General features: G+C 39.6%; 1 protein-coding gene across 1 annotated transcript in view; it reads right to left on the reverse strand.

Annotated features, from left to right (window-relative positions):
* The window catches only part of LOC124555550 (acyl-CoA synthetase short-chain family member 3, mitochondrial), a 324,870-nt gene that overhangs the window by 134,652 nt on the left and 170,350 nt on the right, over nucleotides 1-19,868 (reverse strand). Inside the window, exons 5-6 of the mRNA XM_047129506.1 lie at nucleotides 9,762-9,858; nucleotides 9,379-9,590 (exon numbers count right to left, since the gene is read on the reverse strand). Of these exons, the coding sequence (XP_046985462.1) occupies nucleotides 9,379-9,590; nucleotides 9,762-9,858 (309 nt within the window). The remainder of the gene's footprint in view (nucleotides 1-9,378; nucleotides 9,591-9,761; nucleotides 9,859-19,868) is intronic.

Raw genomic sequence — 19,868 nt, forward strand, 5'->3', positions numbered from 1 at the left:
AGCCAAAATTCCAGGTGGTCCCAGGCTGTCATGATCGCAATAGGGGGTGACAGATGTTCAGAGTGGCAGCCGAACGGGAGCAGCTGATCTGTCGCCACAGTCAACTCCAGCTACAGTGTAATGTGCCACCCCCATATCCTCCTCGGGCACTGGACTCATCTCAAAACTGTATCAGCCATTTAATCCACATTAAACTGAAATATTTCAATGACAAATTTTTTGCCTACTGGTTTTTTTTTTATATAAAAGGAAGGTAAAGTAATGTTTGTCACCCCACTGAGAATGAGGTCATCAGATATGGAACACAAGGATTTGGAAGTAAGTCAGCCATGTTCTTTGAAAGGAGCCATCCTGTGTTCATCTTGTGCAGTTTATGAAAATAGAAAACCTAAATCAAAATAGGCATACAAGGATTTGAACTGTCACCCTGAATGCAAGTCCAGTGTGTTAACCACTGCACTAGCCTAATCAGTGGCTTTCCTGCAATACACCTAAGGAATATATTTGTGAAAGTTTATGGCTTTAATGGAGGAACAAATAAATAAGACTCTTCATCAAACACAGTGTATTCAATTCTATGTGAGACTAGATAAACTATAATAAATAACCACAGAACATGACTGAAGCGAATTATGAAAAAATGGTTAATGAATATACTTTGGGTTGCATATTAATACAAATTTGAAACAGAAATCATACTTTTCTTAAACATTTAAGTTCACTAATAACTTCTGTGTTCCTGATAGATTTTGACACTGAAAACACCAGAGAGTTCTATGGAATGGTATTCTGGGAAAATTGTTCATTAAGACATACCATATTCTTCTACAGAAATGTACTTTAAGTGCTATAGCAAGAACAAATGCCATTTATGGAATGTAGAGAAACATATAAGATACAATGATGTTAGAATAATTAGGGAATATGTGATAATGAAGGTTTCTGTATTTCCGACATGTCCTATATTACATGTACGCTCACTGTACACCATGTAATCCTACAGGATCAAATAAAATTCAATTCAATTCAACAGTGAAGTGGAGGTTGTATATAGCTCAGAACACATTGACTGGACAACAGTAGTACAAGTTACAGTATAGGCTGAGAACTCATTTACAATCACTTAAATAAGACTGTTTCGTTGGCAGATCACCAGAGCATGCCAGGGGGGCCAATCCATGTGACCTCTATAAGCAGGCCTGTGAACTATATGGATGTAAGAGCCCTGAAATCCTGCATGTAGTGAATGAAGGTACATTATTAAGGACTACAGCTGGAGTACACCCCTGTACTTTATGTTAAAATATCAGACATGCTAACAGCTTTTATAGACTTAATTGCTAAACCCTGTTCACAATTTGAAAATAATCATAGTATTTATAAATATGAGACCAGGAACAAAAATTACATGCATAATAAACCCTTTAACTTTATTCTTGTAAATAAGGAAATGAGGTGTGTTGCTATGAAAATATTTCAGAGCCTCCCTTGTAAATTGACAGACTCAATAAACAAAGAAAACAGTTAAAAACAGTTTAAATCATGTTTGTTTGACAGATCTTTCTAATGTATATGATAATTTATGAGTAGTCCCAATTAAAATATTTAAATGTCGAATAAGACTGATATAAAAGCAAGTCATGAAAATGGGCAACAAGTAACCTAAGTTTGACGTATATTGTGTATTTTATTTGTAAAATAATTTTCACATTCCTCATCCAGTACATAAATCTATCAAGAAGACACAATGGACAAGAAATTTTATTCATTTCTAAACCTATTTCTCAAATATTTTGAAGCCAGCTTCCCCCCCAAAGACAAATGAAAATCAAATCAAATGTAAGCAAGCATGAAGTTTGGGGAACAGCAGGGATTAGAGTATAGTGTGCCATAAAAATCAAACTTTGTCTAGGACTGAGGGCCAGTACATACAAAGCAGTGGAAATACAGTGTTAGAGATGTTGTATAAACTAAAACTGTGTAATTAGGAAGGCCAAACACATGCATTATGTACAAAATTAACTGATAAAACAATACAACAGAAAGATATGGGAAATCACAAAATCTGAAACAAATAGGGACAGAAACTTGGAACAATCATGAGTAACACATTCATGAACAGGTTTTGGGTGCTATCTGTGGCTGACAAAGATCGTGAGGCGGATGCAGTCACTCACACTGTTCCAGAGGGAGCCTCTCAGCCCACAAGACATGGGAATTCACAGAGGGTAGAATTACTGGTACTTGGGAGCTCCAATGTCAGGTGTATAATGAAGCCCATTGGGGTACGACTGAGAAGGTTGGGAGACATCCACTGTGCACTCTGTGTGCATCCTGGGAGGAGTCATTCCAGATGTGGAATGAGTGCTTTTGGATGTCATGAAGAACACAGTGTGCAGCCAACTGCAGATGGTGGCTCATGTTGGTACTAAATATGTGTGTTGCTTTGGATCAGGAAAGATTCTCTCTGGTTTTGGGCAGCTAGCTGAAGTGGCAAGGATGGCCAGTCTTGCTTACAAGATGAAGACAGAGTTCATCATCTGTAGCATCATCAATAGGATTGATTGTCGAGCTTTGGTACAGAGTGGAGTCGAGGGTCTGAATCAAAGGCTCAGATGGTTCTGTGACCATGCAGGTTGCAGATTTCTCGATTTGCGCCATAGGGTGGTAGGGTTTTGGGTTCTGGTTAATATGTTGGTGTCCACTACATGCAGAAGGGGCTACATGAGTAGCGGGGGCTCTGTGGAATGGATTGGATAGCTTTTTGGGCTAGAAGCTCTGATGAAAGTGCAGAAGGGGCTTCAGTCTCAAAGAGTGCAAGATGAACACAGGACAAGAGTAGACATAGCAACAATCAGTATTGCAGTTGTGTGATCTCAGGTTTTCCTGGAAAATCAACTGTTTGTATGTTGTTGGGTGTCCAGCCGGGTGCAGTGGTTTTTGTAACATGATACTTTGACAGTGTACCTTGCTGTCACCTTCAGGTGATACCTGAAGAATGAGCGACTTTTCTAAATCCCACCTCCTTTATACATTTATCAACCCCCACCCCCTCTAGTGCTTCCTCCACTGCTGGTCACATGCTACAATGGGTGGAGTGGTAGGTGGTATGATGTCACCAGATGCTGGGTATGAACTCTAGTCCCTCAGTATTTGTGTGACCTGCATTGGGGATAGAAGTCACCCTAGGTCTATGCCATGACTTTAGTTGGTTGAGTGCTAGATACCAAGCTTTGCTGAGGGTGAACCCAGTGTTTCTGTTAATCAGCCCATCATCCAGTCATATTTCCCTAGCCTCATTCAGAGCAGTCCCAAAATGATGAGGTCTGTATTAACACTTCTGTTTCTTCATGCTTCATGGAGTCCTCTGTAGCCACACAATGTTCTGCACCTGCAGATTTTGTTGCATGCTTAAGTTCAGTTTGCCTTCTGCATTTCTTGCATCTTTCTTTGATTGTCTGTACAGTCTCCCCAACATACGGCTTATGGCATTTACATGGAATAAAGTAAACACCTAGTTTATGGAGCTCCAAGTCATCTTCACCATACCTAACAGGGCACATGTTTTTGGAGGTGGACAGAAAACACATTTAATGTTATACTGATCAGCCAGAACATTATGACTACCAACCTACTATCAATATAAACCCATGCAGGCTACAGCAGTGCCACCTGGTCAGGAATGACTGATAGTCAGACACAAGTGCAGTGCATGTAGCATCAGTGAGTGTGCTGTCCATAGGGAAGGTGTGTGATCTATATGAGTTTGACTGGGGGCAGATTGTGATGGCCTGAAGGCTCGGCATCAGCATTTTGGAAACTGCATGACTCATCAGGTGTTCAAGAAGTGCTGTGGTTAGTGTCCAACAAATGGTGAAACCAAGGTGAAACTACATTCAGATGTTGTGGGGGTGGGCGGCCACTCTTCATTACAGATGTCGGACGTTGCAGGCCAGGCAGACTGGAAAAACAGGACAGGAGGTGAATTGCAGTGGAACTAACATTAGACTTTAATGGTGGGCAGAGTACAAGTGTGTCTGAACACACAAGGCACTGACCACTCCAAACAATGGTCTTCTGCAGCTGATGGCCCATGCATGCACCAGTGTTAACACAACAACATCAGCAATTATGACTGTAATGGGTGAGTGGCTATTGGCACTGGACTTTGGCATAATGGCAGAGAGTTGCATGATCTGATGAATCCCAGTACTTACTTCATCATGCCAATGGGAGGGCATGAATCTGTCATGTTTCAGGGGAACAGTTCCCTGACATCTGTAGGTATTGTGGGTGCCAACTCCTTCCAGCGACCTACCAAGGTGTCACTGCTTCCATGCCATGATGAGCCTCCACCGTTATCAGCAAAAAAGGTGGACATACCAGCCATTAGGTAGGTGGTCATAATGTTTGGGCTGAGCAATGTACGTCAAGCCAGGATTTTGCTGATGTTGTGGAATGCTTTCCCAGTGTGCAGCAAATATGCCATTGTCTTCTTCCACTCATATTTTTCTGTCTGCTGGGTTTGTACTGTCTGCCTGAAAGTCATACTCACTAGAGCCATCTCACCAAGGATGAACATCACAAAAGTAGAAAGAGCTGCCATTTGAGAACAGCAGAATGGTCCTGAAATAGTCATTCCACTTGCAGACAAAGGAAATGCCGCCGTGCTACTTCCACTGTCAGAGTACAATCACAAAATGTATGACCTACTTGAGGATCCAGAATAGAACAAATTGAAGGGAGATCCAACCAACAGAGCAAAGAAGGAGACTATTGAGCTTCAGCACCTGTCCCTGTTGAAGGAAATCATCAAGAAGCTTCAACCATGAGCCACTGCATCAGCAAGCTCTATGGCTCACAAATGGGACGTTCCTCTATGTGCTCTTGTAAGCAATATAGGCATACCAATGTACCAGCCGGACACAGAAGCCTACATGCTTTTTCAGATATGTTGATGACATGTTCGTGGTGTGGCCACATGGGTGTAAAAGACATCAGGTGTTCATCCAACATCTGAACTCTCTGCACTATAGTATCAAAAATTTACCATGGAGATGTAAGAGAATGCCAAACTCCCAATTTTGGACATGTTAGTCAAGTGTAGAACTGATGGCACAATAGGACACAGTGTCTACAGGAAAGCCACCCACACTGATTTGTATCTCCTCACTGCCAGTTCAAATGGTTCAAATGGCTCTGAGCACTCAACTTCTCAGGTCACTAGTCCCATAGAACTTAGAACTAGTTAAACCTAACTAACCTAAGGACATCAGACACATCCATGCCCGAGGCAGGATTCGAACCTGCGACCGTAGCGGTCTCGCGTTTCCAGACTGCAATGCCCAGAACCGCACGGCCACTTCGGCCAGCTCACTGCCAGTTGCCATCATCATTCACAGTGGGAGGATGTGCTACATACACTGGCACACAGGACCCACAAAATGTCAGATGAAAAAACCCTACCAGGGAAGCTTAACCACCTCAAGAATGATTTCAAGGAAAAGTGGACGTGATGAAAGATAGATCTGATATGCTTTCAGGCAGAAAGTACAACCCCAGCAGAGAGAAAATAATGAGCAGGAGAAGACAATGGTATATCTGCCATATGCTCGCAAAGTATCAAACAAATTCAGCAGAATTTTGGCTCAATATAACATTAAATATCCACCTCCAAAAAGGTGTGCCCTATTAAGTATGGTGAAAGATGGTTCAAATGGCTCTGAGCACTATGGGACTTAACATCTGAGGTCATCAGTTCCCTAGAACTTAGAACTACTTAAACCTAACTAACCTAAAGACATCACACACATCCATGCCTGAGGAAGGATTCGAACCTGCGGCGCAGCGGTCTCGCGGTTCCAGACTGACGCGCCTAGAACCACTTGGCCACACCGGCCGGCGGTGAAAGATGACTTGGAGCTCCAAAAGCCAGGTGTTTATCATATTCTGTGTAAATTCAGTAAGGCATACACCAGGGAGACTGTATGGATGATTGAAAAAAGATGCAAGGGAACACTCAAAACATGAGTAACTAACAACATCTACAGTTGTAGAACACTTCTTCGTTACAGGGGACTCCATAAAGTATGAAGAAATGGAACTGCTAATACAGATCTCGTCATTTTTGGTCTGTGTTCTGATGGAGGCTATTGAGATATAAGTGGTTGATGGGCTGATCAACAGAGACACTGGGTTCACTCTCAGCAAAGCTTGGGACCCAACAATCAGCCAACTAAAATCACAGTATAGGCAGAGAGCACCTTCCATGCACAACACAGGCTGCAGGAGTACTGAGAGACCAGAGTTTGCACTTGGCATCCAGTGGCATATCCCACTCCACATCTTAAGAAATTGTACAAAATGCCTTCTCCAAAAATTATTTTGAGCAATTAGTTCAAGACTCCACTCAAATTGTAAATGGTTGTGAAAACACACTTGACTTCTTAGCAACAAATAATCCTGAGCAAATATGGACCATCTTGATGGATACAAGGATTAGTGATCAGAGAACATTGTTGTAGCAATACTCATCACTGCAACATCCAAATCCAGGATGGAATGTAACAATATTATGAATAGGAGAGTTGCCACTCACCATATAGCAAAGATACACACACACACACACACACACACACACACACACACACACACACACACACATGCAAATGCAACCCACACACGCATGACTGCATTCTCAGGGAACTGATGCTGCAATGAGGGTCAGTTTGCTTCTGAAGAGGATACAATGGCTTTATGATGCCCTCCCAAACCAAGTCAGTGCATGCATCCAGGCCAGATGTGGTGCAATACCACACTGATAAATGGACCCATACTGCCAAATGCTGTGTAAATCTGATTCAGTTTTGTGATCACTGATATAATATCAAATACCCTCTCAACCCATTAAGTTTCACTTTGTTTCCTTCCCCCCCTCTGGGTGCTTAAATTTTTTGACAGGCAGTGCACATTTTATCATCCCTTCAATTTCATCAATCAAGCTTTCCATGGTGGGCAAACCAATACATTGGTGGCAATCATTTGCTTTGTAAACATCCAGAGAAAACTACTTTTTTTCCCTTTCTTACTATTAGTAGCTCAATTTGCTACCATCTATTTTCATTCATAACAATGTAAACCTACACTAAATCAATCACTGACACTGCATTTATTACCCTATATGAGTAGTCAAATGACAAGTAATGATTATCTTCTTTTTATTTTAAATCACTAATGCCAACTAAGTTAAAATTCATTCCCTTTTTAGATTTTTTAAATATCTGGTTAAGACTTGAAAGTTTGACATTCCACATTCTGATAGAGCCTCCTTCTGAGAACTTCATTGTGACAAATTCTTAATGAGGAGTAGAATTCTATGGTGTTGATAATTGCTAATACTTTAAGTATTAACAGCAATTTTCTACATCTACATCTACATCTACATTTATACTCCGCAAGCCACCCAACGGTGTGTGGCGGAGGGCACCTTAAGTGCCACTATCATTACCTCCCCTTCCTGTTCCAGTCGTGTGAGGTATAAGTAGGGGGAAGCAATATATTGGATACCTCATCCAGAAACGCACCCTCTCGAAACCTGGCGAGCAAGCTACACCGCGATGCAAAGTGCCTCTCTTGCAGAGTCTGCCACTTGAGTTTGTTAAACATCTCTGTAACGCTATCACGGTTACCAAATAACCCTGTGATGAAACGCGCCACTCTTCTTTGGATCTTCTCTATCTCCTCCGTCAACCCGATCTGGTACGGATCCCACACTGATGAGCAATACTCAAGTATAGGTCGAACGAGTGTTTTGTAAGCCACCTCCTTTGTTGATGGACTACATTTTCTAAGGACTCTCCCAATGAATCTCAACCTGGTACCCGCCTTACCAACAATTAATTTTATATGATCATTCCACTTCAAATCGTTCCGCACGCATGCTCCCAGATATTTTACAGAAGTAACTGCTACCAGTGTTTGTTCCGCTATCATATAATTATACAATAAAGGATCCTTCTTTCTATGTATTCACAATACATTACATTTGTCTATATTAAGGGTCAGTTGCCACTCCCTGCACCAAGTGCCTATCCGCTGCAGATCTTCCTGCATTTCGCTACAATTTTCTAATGCTGCAACTTCTCTGTATACTACAGCATCATCCGTGAAAAGCCGCATAGAACTTCCGACACTATCTACTAGGTCATTTATATATATTGTGAAAAGCAATGGTCCCATAACACTCCCCTGTGGCATGCCAGATGTTGCTTTAACGTCTGTAGACGTCTCTCCATTGATAACAACATGCTGTGTTCTGTTTGGTAAAAACTCTTCAATCCAGCCACACAGCTGGTCTGATATTCCGTAGGCTCTTACTTTGTTTATCAGGCGACAGTGCGGAACTGTATCGAACGCCTTCCGGAAGTCAAGAAAAATAGCATCTACCTGGGAGCCTGTATCTAATATTTTCTGGGTCTCATGAACAAATAAAGCGAGTTGGGTCTCACACGATCGCTGTTTCCGGAATACATGTTGATTCCTACATAGTAGATTCTGGGTTTCCAAAAATGACATGATACTCAAGCAAAAAACATGTTCTAAAATTCTACATCAGATCGACATCAGAGATATAGGTCTATAGTTTTGCGCATCTGCTCGACGACACTTCTTGAAGACTGGGACTACCTGTGCTCTTTTCCAATCATTTGGAACCTTCTGTTCCTCTAGAGACTTGCGGTACATGGCTGTTAGAAGGGGGGCAAGTTCTTTCATGTACTCTGTGTAGAATCAAATTGGTATCCTGTCAGGTCCAGTGGACTTTCTTCTGTTGAGTGATTCCAGTTGCAAAATTTAAAAAAGTTAAAAATATGGTTGACAGAATGATGATAAATACTACAGGAAAATTTTGTTACAATAGCATACAAATTTCATATAATATCTTAAAAGCAGTTACAGACAAACTTGACACTTTTAGATTAGTAGACAAAAATGCTTATGAACAGGACATTCTAAAACATTTTCTCACTGTTGCTTCACAACTGCACAGCCATAGCATAAATTTATTAAGGGGAACACAAGTCTTCTCACATGTCATACTCAAAGCAACAGAGTTAAATGGTTAGATGGACAGATTTACAAATATTTAACTATCTGGTTGAAGGTATACTTTAAGGAAGGGCGGTACTTAATCTTGTCATATGATCTTTTCCCCCATAATATGTTACTTCTATCATAGGTTTTTAATCATTCCATTTTCCTTCAAAATATTCACTGTAATTCCAAAGTTACAACGCACACAATAAATATGTTTTGTTGAAGAACAATGAAGACACAGAAATTAAGGTTAAAGAGTAAAATAAAAGATTTCTCTACTCTCACCTGTTGTCCCTGATGTGTATAGTATATAAAGTGGTTCATTAGCCTCTACTGGAACACAAGGGTGAGGCGAACCCAGTAAAAGAGCATCATCCCATGATATATCATACTTAGTATCCAGATCTGCTATGGCAACATTATATCGTTGGAAAATGATGCAACGATGTGGTTTCCAGCTAGAAGTTGCTATTGCCACATTCAGGGCTTCTTTGTATCTGTAATTAAAATTGGTTAGAAAAATTGCAACTGTTCTCTAATTAAAAGTTTTGTAAGTGAAATTTTTATTGAAATATTCACATGTAACAAGATCATACGTTTATATACAACTGTTCTGTCATGTAACATGTTAATTGTGGGTTTAGGTTTAATACCAAATATTAAAATACCTGACTACTTTGTTGGGTTCTACTCCACAGCTAGCAGCTATAATAATTTTAGGCTCTGCATGCTCTATTCTAACACAAAGCTCTCGTGCGGCAAAACCTGGAAATAAAAGAATAAATTTAATTATTGAATTAGCTTTTTGAACTGCTAAGTAATGAATTAAAGTATTTGAATAGTTCTGTAAATTACTCATAAGTAAAAAAGCTTAGTTAAATTTAGGACTCCACTAGAGTATGGTGGTAAATGTCCTCTCCACAGGGTGTTTGAGTAGGGCATGCCAATGTATTAATTTAGAAGAGTGCATATCATTCTAAGGGAAAAACACCAGTAAACATAACTCTGATGTCAACAGTTTCTGAGATATAGTTATCAGAAACCAGGAGAGAAGGAAACAGTGAAGTGATGCTAATTTTCTTTGCTAATGAGGACTGAAATATACTTATATTGGGGTTGAGCACCTACATACTGATCATGGCCACCAAAATAGTGTGTTAAGTAAACATAGCCTGAAAACTGGATGAGTTGCAGTAGCATTACTGGATGACTGCTGTGGTCAAGAGACCTTCCTTCATTAGACAAACGTTTATGAGACTGCTTGACACTGAAGTCTACAGGGAAAAATTTCAGAAAGAAATATCTTGGTTGTTCATGTTTTAATTACTCAAGCACATATTTAAGTACTAAAGATGAAGATTAAGCTCCATGTGGCATGTTTTAAATGTGGAGTAACTAAGGGAAATTGATGATAAAACAAAAGTTATTCTTTTAATTTACTGCAGCCTACAATGTTCTTATTCTTGACAGTTTCAAATAGCTGTAACTCAGAAAAAATGGAAACATATCATACGCTTTCATATTTTTCCTTCGAAACATTCTGTATTAGGTCCTATTACCTCTTTACATTTTATAATTTTGTCATGAAACACCCAGTATCTTAGTAATACAAATTATATCATTAAAAATTAATTGTAAGAAGCGAATTGTAATTTAAATTTATCAGGAAGGTTTTGATTTTTCTTTAATAAGATATGATTAATTTTAATTCAGTGCATTATGATTTAATGTCAACAAATGGATTTTGGTCATTCCACAATATGAAGTAACAACTGCTGTGTTTCCAAAGAATTTGTTATTATTATTCATTTATTCCATACCAATAAAATATAAAGTAAACCAAAATAAAAATAAGAATGATAACTGTGGAGCTGATTATATCATGTATGAGATATTTCATTTGTGGAACGATCCATGTGGGTGGTGGGACAGTCAGATGCGCTGCAGGTATAGAAAGAGCTGTCACAAAGTCTTTCCTTTCTCTCTAAATGCTACAGGAGTTTTGCTTGTTATATTGTACAGATTTCTGATTAAATTATTCCATTTCAGGCTACCATATTCTCTTTGTTTATATGTGTGGTTTTGGAGCCAGTTAGAAGTACATTGGCTTGAGAGAATGTTTCAATAGTGTCTCTCCTCTCTCAACACCATTCTAGCACAAATTATGGGGTTCACTAATTAATTTCAGGGTGTTCACTTTGTCATAATTTCCATGTGCATTTCATCACGGGAGAGTCCAGGGATGTTGCCATGGTCCAAAATATTTTTAACTCAAAATCATTGAGATGCTTAAGCTGAATCAGTATTGTCCAAGCAATAGTATCCTTTTTGTACACTTTCTTATCTGCATATTACTGTAACAAGCCATTTCTCAGATCAGTTCCTTGTAATTGAGAACCTTTTCTGATTCTGTACCTCATCATTTTCTTGCACATTTGGAGCATGTGTTTGTCATCACTACTGGTACAATAACTTACCACTGATTAATAATTGTGAGGTACAATTCTTTAAATGAATGTTTTGTCATATGAATTTATGTTTCCTGTTTCTTGCATCTGTTAAAAAACTATGAGACATTACATTCCCCTACAATAAATGTCAATGTAACTACCGGTGTTTCATTTGCTACCCAGTCTGTAATGGATCATTCTGCAGATAAATTATGATCACTGTTCCTGTTATGTTAGAGTTCATGGCACAACATTAATTTGCCTATTTCACTGGTTTATGTCCAATGTAGAATCAGGATGGTGAAATGTGGATACATGCTATTTGCTCTGCATTGTTGCTCAGATTTGCAACTTGCATAACAGTCCCCTTAGTCAAGTTGTATTTAATTAAATTGATAGTTAGCTTGCATTTCAATTCCCTCTTGCCACAATTTCCTTACTATTTGATTTACAAATTATGCTAGCTATTTGCAGGAACAGTTCATCTTACCAGGTTTTATTATGATCAAAAGTTATCAAAGGTTACTTACAGTATTTTGCTGAAGTTGAACAGCAAGGATCTTTACACCTGACACATCATGAGAAGGCAGCACCAGACAGTAAGTGGACAGTTCTCCAGCCTCAGCACAGAGACATATGCAGCCAACCCGATACCCTCATGTTGGGTAATGTCAATACTCTTGATGGAAAATGGTGTCACTGATCCAGACACTGTGAATCCATAGTTTAGCCAGGATGTCACAAAAACCTTGTAAAACTGGAGCAGATGCATTCTGTCCACTTCCCAAAACCTGTGGCTAAGATACTTTACGGTATTCAGTGTTTTCAGGGTCCTTGCTTTCAGGCCCTTTAGGTGTTGTCACCACAAGAGTTCTTCATCAAATTTGAGGCCCAGAAACCTCCCCACATCATTAAAATGTAGAAAGGTGTCCCTCATTTGCAAGTTGGGTAAATCAAAAATACAATGAGAATGATTAAAATCAACACATACATACCTATCTGCAGAAAATTAAAACTTGTCTTTGTGGTCCACTCCTCCAAATTCTTAACTGTGAGTTGCAACTGTTGAGTTGATGTTGCAGGGATTGAGAAGAAACAAGAAAGTGCCAAATTGTCCACAAATAAGGTGTGTTGCACAGGACTCCTTACTGTGGACCTTCTAACACTTAACACTCGCATATGGGGAACACTATTGTCCTTCGCAAAATTATCAGGTGGAACAACACCAACTTGGTATCTTAGGAATATTTTGTTACGAAAGACTAAATGACTATGAGTCATGAAAGCCACATTGATGGGTCTGTCTGAGAATAATGAGCCTCTAAGTAGTGTTGTAAGCCCTAATTCATGACAAAAAATATCCATGTACAATGCTGTCTACACAGTCTATTGTATACTCACCTCTAGCATAGTCAGATTGTCAACAGCAGATCCACACTTTCAGAACCTGACTTGAGAGCAGCTAAGTAGCTGCCTGGTCTTTGCTGTGAAGACCAGATGATGGTTAGCCATTTGCTCCAAGGTCTTTCTTACACAGCTCATTAAGGTTACACTTCTGTAACTACTGAGGCATGTTATGTCCTTTCCTGGTTTGATGAGCGGTATCAAAAGTTCCTCCTTCATCAACTTGGGAAATTGCCCTATCGGCCATACAGAATTTAACATTCTAGGAGAATTTCTTTTGATTCCATTACCAAGTGTTGCAGCATGATGTACTGTATTAGGTTGCTACTAGGCACAATATCATGAGCCTCGGACAGTGTTGAATCTAGCTGCCACATGGAAAAGGAGTAGTTATATGATTCAGTTGTTGGATCTGAAGTCCAAGCCACAACTCATGGTCACACAGTAGTGGTGAAATGCTGGATTCTTGTTGGCAGTGGCAATAGACATAGCAAAATGCTCTGCCATATTATGGTCAATGTTTCTTTGTGTTGTCTTCAGACATCTCTGTTTCAGCACCACTGCTACAGATGACTGACTATGTTTACCAGAAATGTTCCTGATGGTTTCCTGTGTAGAATGACTGGAACAGTTAATTGTTTCCAGAAATACTTGCCAAGAACTTTTCTCACCATACTTGATTAGGCAATGTTCTTTGGCCGTAGTTACCCGAAAGGACGTGTTGAGTTTCCACTGTTGATTGTTATTTAGACCACTGCAGAGCCATAAGCTTGATGCAAATAGCTGAGTGTTATTCATCACTCCACCAAGGTGCAGGATGACTCCTAAGGTGGTCTAAGGACTTTTGGATGGGTACGTCAATGACATGGTCGATCACACTTGTGGTGTGGTCTACCAGTTCCTAGATGCTGTCTTATGTTCAGAACCATCTAACAGGCTGTACAGCATCCAGTTTGCTCTGATTTCCTTTTGGGGACTGCCTCACCTCATAGATGAAAACAGAGTGGGAAGTTGTTACTAGAATGAGGGACACCCGTAACTTCCCACTGAGAAGAACCTTTGAGGGCTAGAGAGCTGAAAGAGAGGTCAGCGGCTGAGGATGATCCAGCAGCAGAGTGAAAATGTATGTGATTGCCAGTGTTGAGGATACACAGCTTCTGAGGCTCTATAACTTGACCTCTGTGGCAGGTAGAATGTGAGTCACATAACACATTATACTCACTGAAGTCAACAAGGAAAACACGCCGAACCTCTAGCAGGAAAAGAAACTTGTAACATGAGAGATTCACTGTAGGATAAGCAATAATGGAGTAACTGTCTACAATGGAAGGATAACAAGGAAGTAAAAATGATTTCCACATGTTAAGCCCAATCAAATTGCAAAATAAAAAATGAAACAATACCCAGAATCATTTGTCCTCTTGATTTGAAAGCTGATAATTGAAGTATCAAAGTCATGGATAATTTTGTTTGGCAGAAGTCATACTATAACACACAAGAGAAAGAAATATGATCATGGGCTTTTTTTTAAATTTTGGTCATTGCTGTGTCAGGAATGTGTTCATTATCAAAAAGACCTCCATTGAGAGATCTACAAAACACAAAACTGTTAATGTTTTTTTGAAAAACTTGCTGACATATTGCCTGTTGATTTCTATTTCATATTCTTTAGCCAATATTTTTTTTTGATGATTTTCCTGAGATATCACCAGCTTCACTCTTCATTGCTGGTGGTGGATTGGAGCCAAACTCATTGTCGGAGATTGTATGAACCTGTAATGCCAAAGTCTGAAGCCTTTTGTCTGGTCATTAGCACTGTGGTTCTCCCCTTGGTATCTGCACCAATTGTCTGCTGCAGCACAGGAATACACGATTCATTTAGCTTGAGGCTTTGCTCTTTCTTGTTGTAGCTATTTTCATGTTTGTGGATTTCTATGGCTTCCCTCAACAAGAGGGCATGGTAGCTCTTTTTACACACTGCATGCTCCACCACAGCCAATTTCTCTATCTGCCCCAACCTGAAATACCGTTTCAGTGATCCTGGTGTTGATGGATGTACAGGGTATGTGGTATAGTCCTGGCATTGCAGTTGTGTCCCTTTTGTCCTTTGAAAATCTGAGACACTCTTTGATCTCCTTGGTCGGTTTAGAATTAATAGTCTTTATGCTGTGTTTTCACACTATATGGCCGATTCTGTCCATCAAAGTGGGCATGTATTTATCCTTCCGAAGTGTCTCTTCACCAAGAGTTAGATTTCATGACACTTCTTATGGTAACTGGTGGAGTACTTACTGCTCCTTAGAATGTGTTCCAGGTGTTTTATCTTACGTTGCAGGTGCTGCAGCTCACACAATCATCTTGCACTTATTCTTTCTTTTCTTCTTTTAGTGTTCAACCTTGAGGTTGGTTTGCAGCAGAGCACCATTCCTCTCTTCTGTCTGTCTTACAAGGGGAGGCCGCCAATTGTGAAATTCAGATTCTATTCATACTGCGCATAACAAAAGCTCATGGCCAGAGGTGTAATGTGGCAAAGCACCAAGATGCACTTCTCAGCCGTTGTCGAGAAAATTGACAGTTAAAAGAAACCGTTGCGGTGAAATACTCTCTACGATAAATAATTCTCTACAGCGTCGTGGCGCAGCGGTAAGCGCTCGGGTTCGTAATCCGAAGGTCGCCGGATCGAATCTCGCGCTATGTACCCTTTTTTTTTTAGTATTTGTTTTTTATAATTCATATATATATATATATATATATATATATATATATATATATATATATTCCCGGCAATCAGTTGCAACAATTATGCATATAATAAGTTGTTGAAAGTTGTTTGTCGTGGAAAAACTGGTGACTTAGAACATCATTATGTTTTCCGCAAACAAAGTTGTATTTCACAAATGTTATTAATTGTCTTCATAATGTTAACCACGTATAGTTAACGGAAGACGTAGAAACGATATTCCGAAATGAATATGTATAGCGTAAGTCAAACGTTCGAATTAGAATAGAGACCCCACGAACACAAATTTGCTGTGGCAGGTATGAAATATAGACTCCATTACTCGCTCGTTACACTTGAATGACAGATGTTGAATGGGCCGAAACGAGCCGCCGCATAACAGCATAGTTGCCTGCTAACTTCGAAAGAAGGTAGATGCGGTCCCTAGCGCAACTTATAACATTGTCGAAAATCAGTGCGGACGGGAGAGCTTTGGTACACCCTGTTAAAAAAAAACGGAAAAATGGAGGCGGTACAATTGGAGAGCGATCCGCCTTCACCAACATGCATAAGCAATTCATTAATACTTTTATATATATATATATATATATATATATATATATATATGTTTGAATTACAAAAAACTAATAATGAAAAAAATTGCGTGGCGCGAGATTTGATCCGGCGACCTTCTGATTGCGAACCCGAGCGCTTACCGCTGCGCCACGACGCTGTAGAGAATTATTAATCGTAGAGATATTTCACCGCAACGGTTTCTTTTTTAACTGTCGATTTTCTCGACAATGGCTGAGAAGTGCATCTTGGTGCTTTGCCACATTACACCTCTGGCCATGAGCTCTTATTATGCGCAGTATGAATCGAATCTGAATTTCACAATTGGCGGCCTCCCCTTGTTAGTCTTCATTTCCACATATGTGTTACATCCAACGTCATTCATGATCTGTTGCATGTATGTTATCCTTGGTTGCCCCTGCCAATTCCTTCCCTCAATAGCTCCTTCTGCTATTGTTCCAATAATGTTGTTGTGTTGTAGGATGTGCCCTACAAGTTTCTCTCTTCTTGTTTGGATGTGCCTCCACAGAGATCTGGTTTTCTGTACTCTTCTAAGCAACTTCATCATCCTTCTATAGCACCACATCTCCATGGCCTCTAGCCATCTTCTCTCTTCTCTTCCAATTGTCCAAGTTTCATATCCGTATAGGGCCACATTCCAAATGAAACCTTTCATGATACTTTTCCCTATTTTCAGACTGATGTTGTTGCTGGTGAGTAAGTTTCTTCTCTGATTAAATACAATTTTTGTCTTTTGTATTCTGCTCTCACTTATTACAAGTATGTTAATCTCTCCTCTTTTCTGGCTTGGGTGATGAGTCCACAAATAACCTTATAGGTTGGGCAACCACAGCCAAAAAACTTGTACATAATGTGAAGGATAATCAAACCATTTAAAATTGAAGATGGTAAAATAGTCTATATTAAAACTGAGTGAAATTCCAAATCTGCAATAGCTGTTTATTATGTTTTCACTATATGATGACTGGTTTCACACCCTGGAGGTATATCTTCAGGTCACATAAAACTAGTACTTCATGTGTCACAAATCTCAAGCTACAAGTGTGTAAAAACATGTCATTCCTCAGCATAGCCTTATATGAAATGGCAGATGGGTATCTGATCTGAATCATGAATGATCAGAACGCATCTCGAAAACACAATCAAAAGACAAGCCTGGACAGCACATCACAATCCACGTATGACAGGATGAAACCTATGTGCATGAAACATTGCTGAAGGAATGTAATGTAAATCAAAACACAGGCTGTGGTGTCGGTAGAATATTAAAGAGAAGAAACCTACCATTATCAAGATCTACAGCAGAAAAAAAGAATTAAAAGACACAATATGTATCTGCTTGTGTCTGTGTATGTGCGGATGGATATGTGTGTGTGTGCGAGTGTATACTTGTCCTTTTTTCCCCCTAAGATAAGTCTTTCCGCTCCCGGGACTGGAATGACTCCTTACCCTCTCGCTTAAAATCCACATCCTTTCATCTTTCCCTCTCCTTCCCTCTTTCCTGATGAAGCAACCGTTTGTTGCGAAAGCTTGAATTTTCTGTGTATGTTTGTGTTTGTTTGTGTGTCTATCGACCTGCCAGTGCTTTTGTTTGGTAAGTCTCATCTTCTTTGTTTTTAGATATATATATATGAGGATCACCCTGTGGCTAAACATGCCTTGGTGCACGGCCAGCACATCTTGGCACAATGTTACACCGTCCAGGTTATCTGGATACTTCCCACTAACACCAACCTGTCAGAACTCCGGAGATGGGAACTTGCCCTTCAGTATATCCTCTCTTCTCATTATCCACCAGGCCTCAACCTCCGCTAATTTCAAGTTGCCGCTGCTCATACCTCACCTGTCTTTCAACAACATCTTTGCCTCTTTACTTCCGGCTCGACTGACATCTCTGCCCAAACTCTTTGCCTTTACAAATGTCTGTTTGTGTCTGTGTATGTGCGGATGGATATGTGTGTGTGTGCGAGTGTATACCTGGCCTTTTTTCTCCCTAAGGTAAGTCTTTCCACTCCCGGGATTGCGATGACTCCTTATCCTCTCCCTTAAAACCCACATCCTTTCGTCTTTCCCTCTCCTTCCCTCTTTCCTGACGAAGCAACCATTGTTGCGAAAGCTAGAATTTTGTGTGTATGTTTGTGTTTGTTTGTGTGTCTATCGACCTGCCAGTGCTTTTGTTTGGTAAGTCTCATCATTTTTGTTTTTAGATATATTTTTCCCACGTGGAATGTTTCCCTCTATATATATATATATATATATATATATATATATATATAAACAAAGTATGTAAATTGATGGTAAGTAATTCTAGATCAAGTTAATGCAACAATTGATCCCTATCATATTTTAAACAGTCCAAACTAACAAAGAGAATATAGAGACTATATGATGGATTCTAGTGAAATCAGACCAGAGCTCCTAAAACTAATCTCTCAAAACTGGCCAAAAACCCCTGGGCGGAGGGGGGGGGGGGGGGGAGGGGAATTGGAAGGGAGGGTGGATGTGGATGGCAGAGGTGGTTTGGAATGGACAAGGAATATAGGAGATCTGAATTTAGGCAACAGGAACAATTATTTATCCAGGATGAATGTAACCACATGTGGACTCTATCCATAGTGAGGAGACTATTAGTAGCTGAGATTCAGTAACAGACCCCAATGTTTTAGGTACATCTGGCTGTTCAATATCTGTAAAGGGGACTTCTTGATAGCCCTAAAAATGTACATCTCTTCTAAAATATGTAACAATGTCCCTTTATACTCAATGCATAAAATGTTGCTGTTGTTTTCTAACATTTGTTTCCGAATATCCATTTCCTGCAAATGTAATGACAAGGTGGACGTTGATTATTCACATTGAGGTGTTTCTTAAGCCACATACTGAAACCTCGGCACTTTATGGCATAAACCCCAGTGTTTTTATACAAGTTGGTGCCACATGACCCTCTATGTCTATATCTGGTCCCAACATTATGAGGAATAAAAAATGCTTCTATATATCCTTCTTTCTTAGGTGTCTGCCTACGCATTCTGACACACTCCCATATTATGGCAAATGGTGATATCCGATGGTGGGCTGGTTAATGTGTAAGGTAAATAGTGTGGAGAAAAACCATGACTGGCATAGAGGGGAACCAGACACCCTTTTGAGAATCTCATTGTTGATGGTCTGAACAAAACTACTGTTATATCCATTGGAAATAGCATTGTGGATAATAGCATCATATTCATTTCTGAAAGCTTCAGCGGAGAGTGGAATGTTGTGAAAGTGATGTGAGAACACTCTGAAAGCTGCTCTATTATAACTGATGGGATGTTTGGAGGAAGAATGGATGACCAAGTCAGTTGTAGCGGGCTTCCTATAAATATCAAAAGAAAATCTTTCAAAGTGACGGCCAGATCAAGGTAAGGGATAATATCATCAGATGAATGTTCAATAGTAAACTGAATATCAGTGTACTGTGCACTTTAATATTATTTAAAATAATACTTTGCCATCAATTTGCAGGTTCTATTATCTTGTTGTAAATGGAACCAAGTAGTTCAGTTTCCTTAGCTTTAAATAATTTTAATTGTCTGTTACTTCTCTTAATAAAGGTAATGGTTAAT

The sequence above is a fragment of the Schistocerca americana genome, chromosome X (genome assembly GCF_021461395.2).
Source record: "Schistocerca americana isolate TAMUIC-IGC-003095 chromosome X, iqSchAmer2.1, whole genome shotgun sequence".
Lineage (NCBI taxonomy): Eukaryota > Metazoa > Arthropoda > Insecta > Orthoptera > Acrididae > Schistocerca > Schistocerca americana.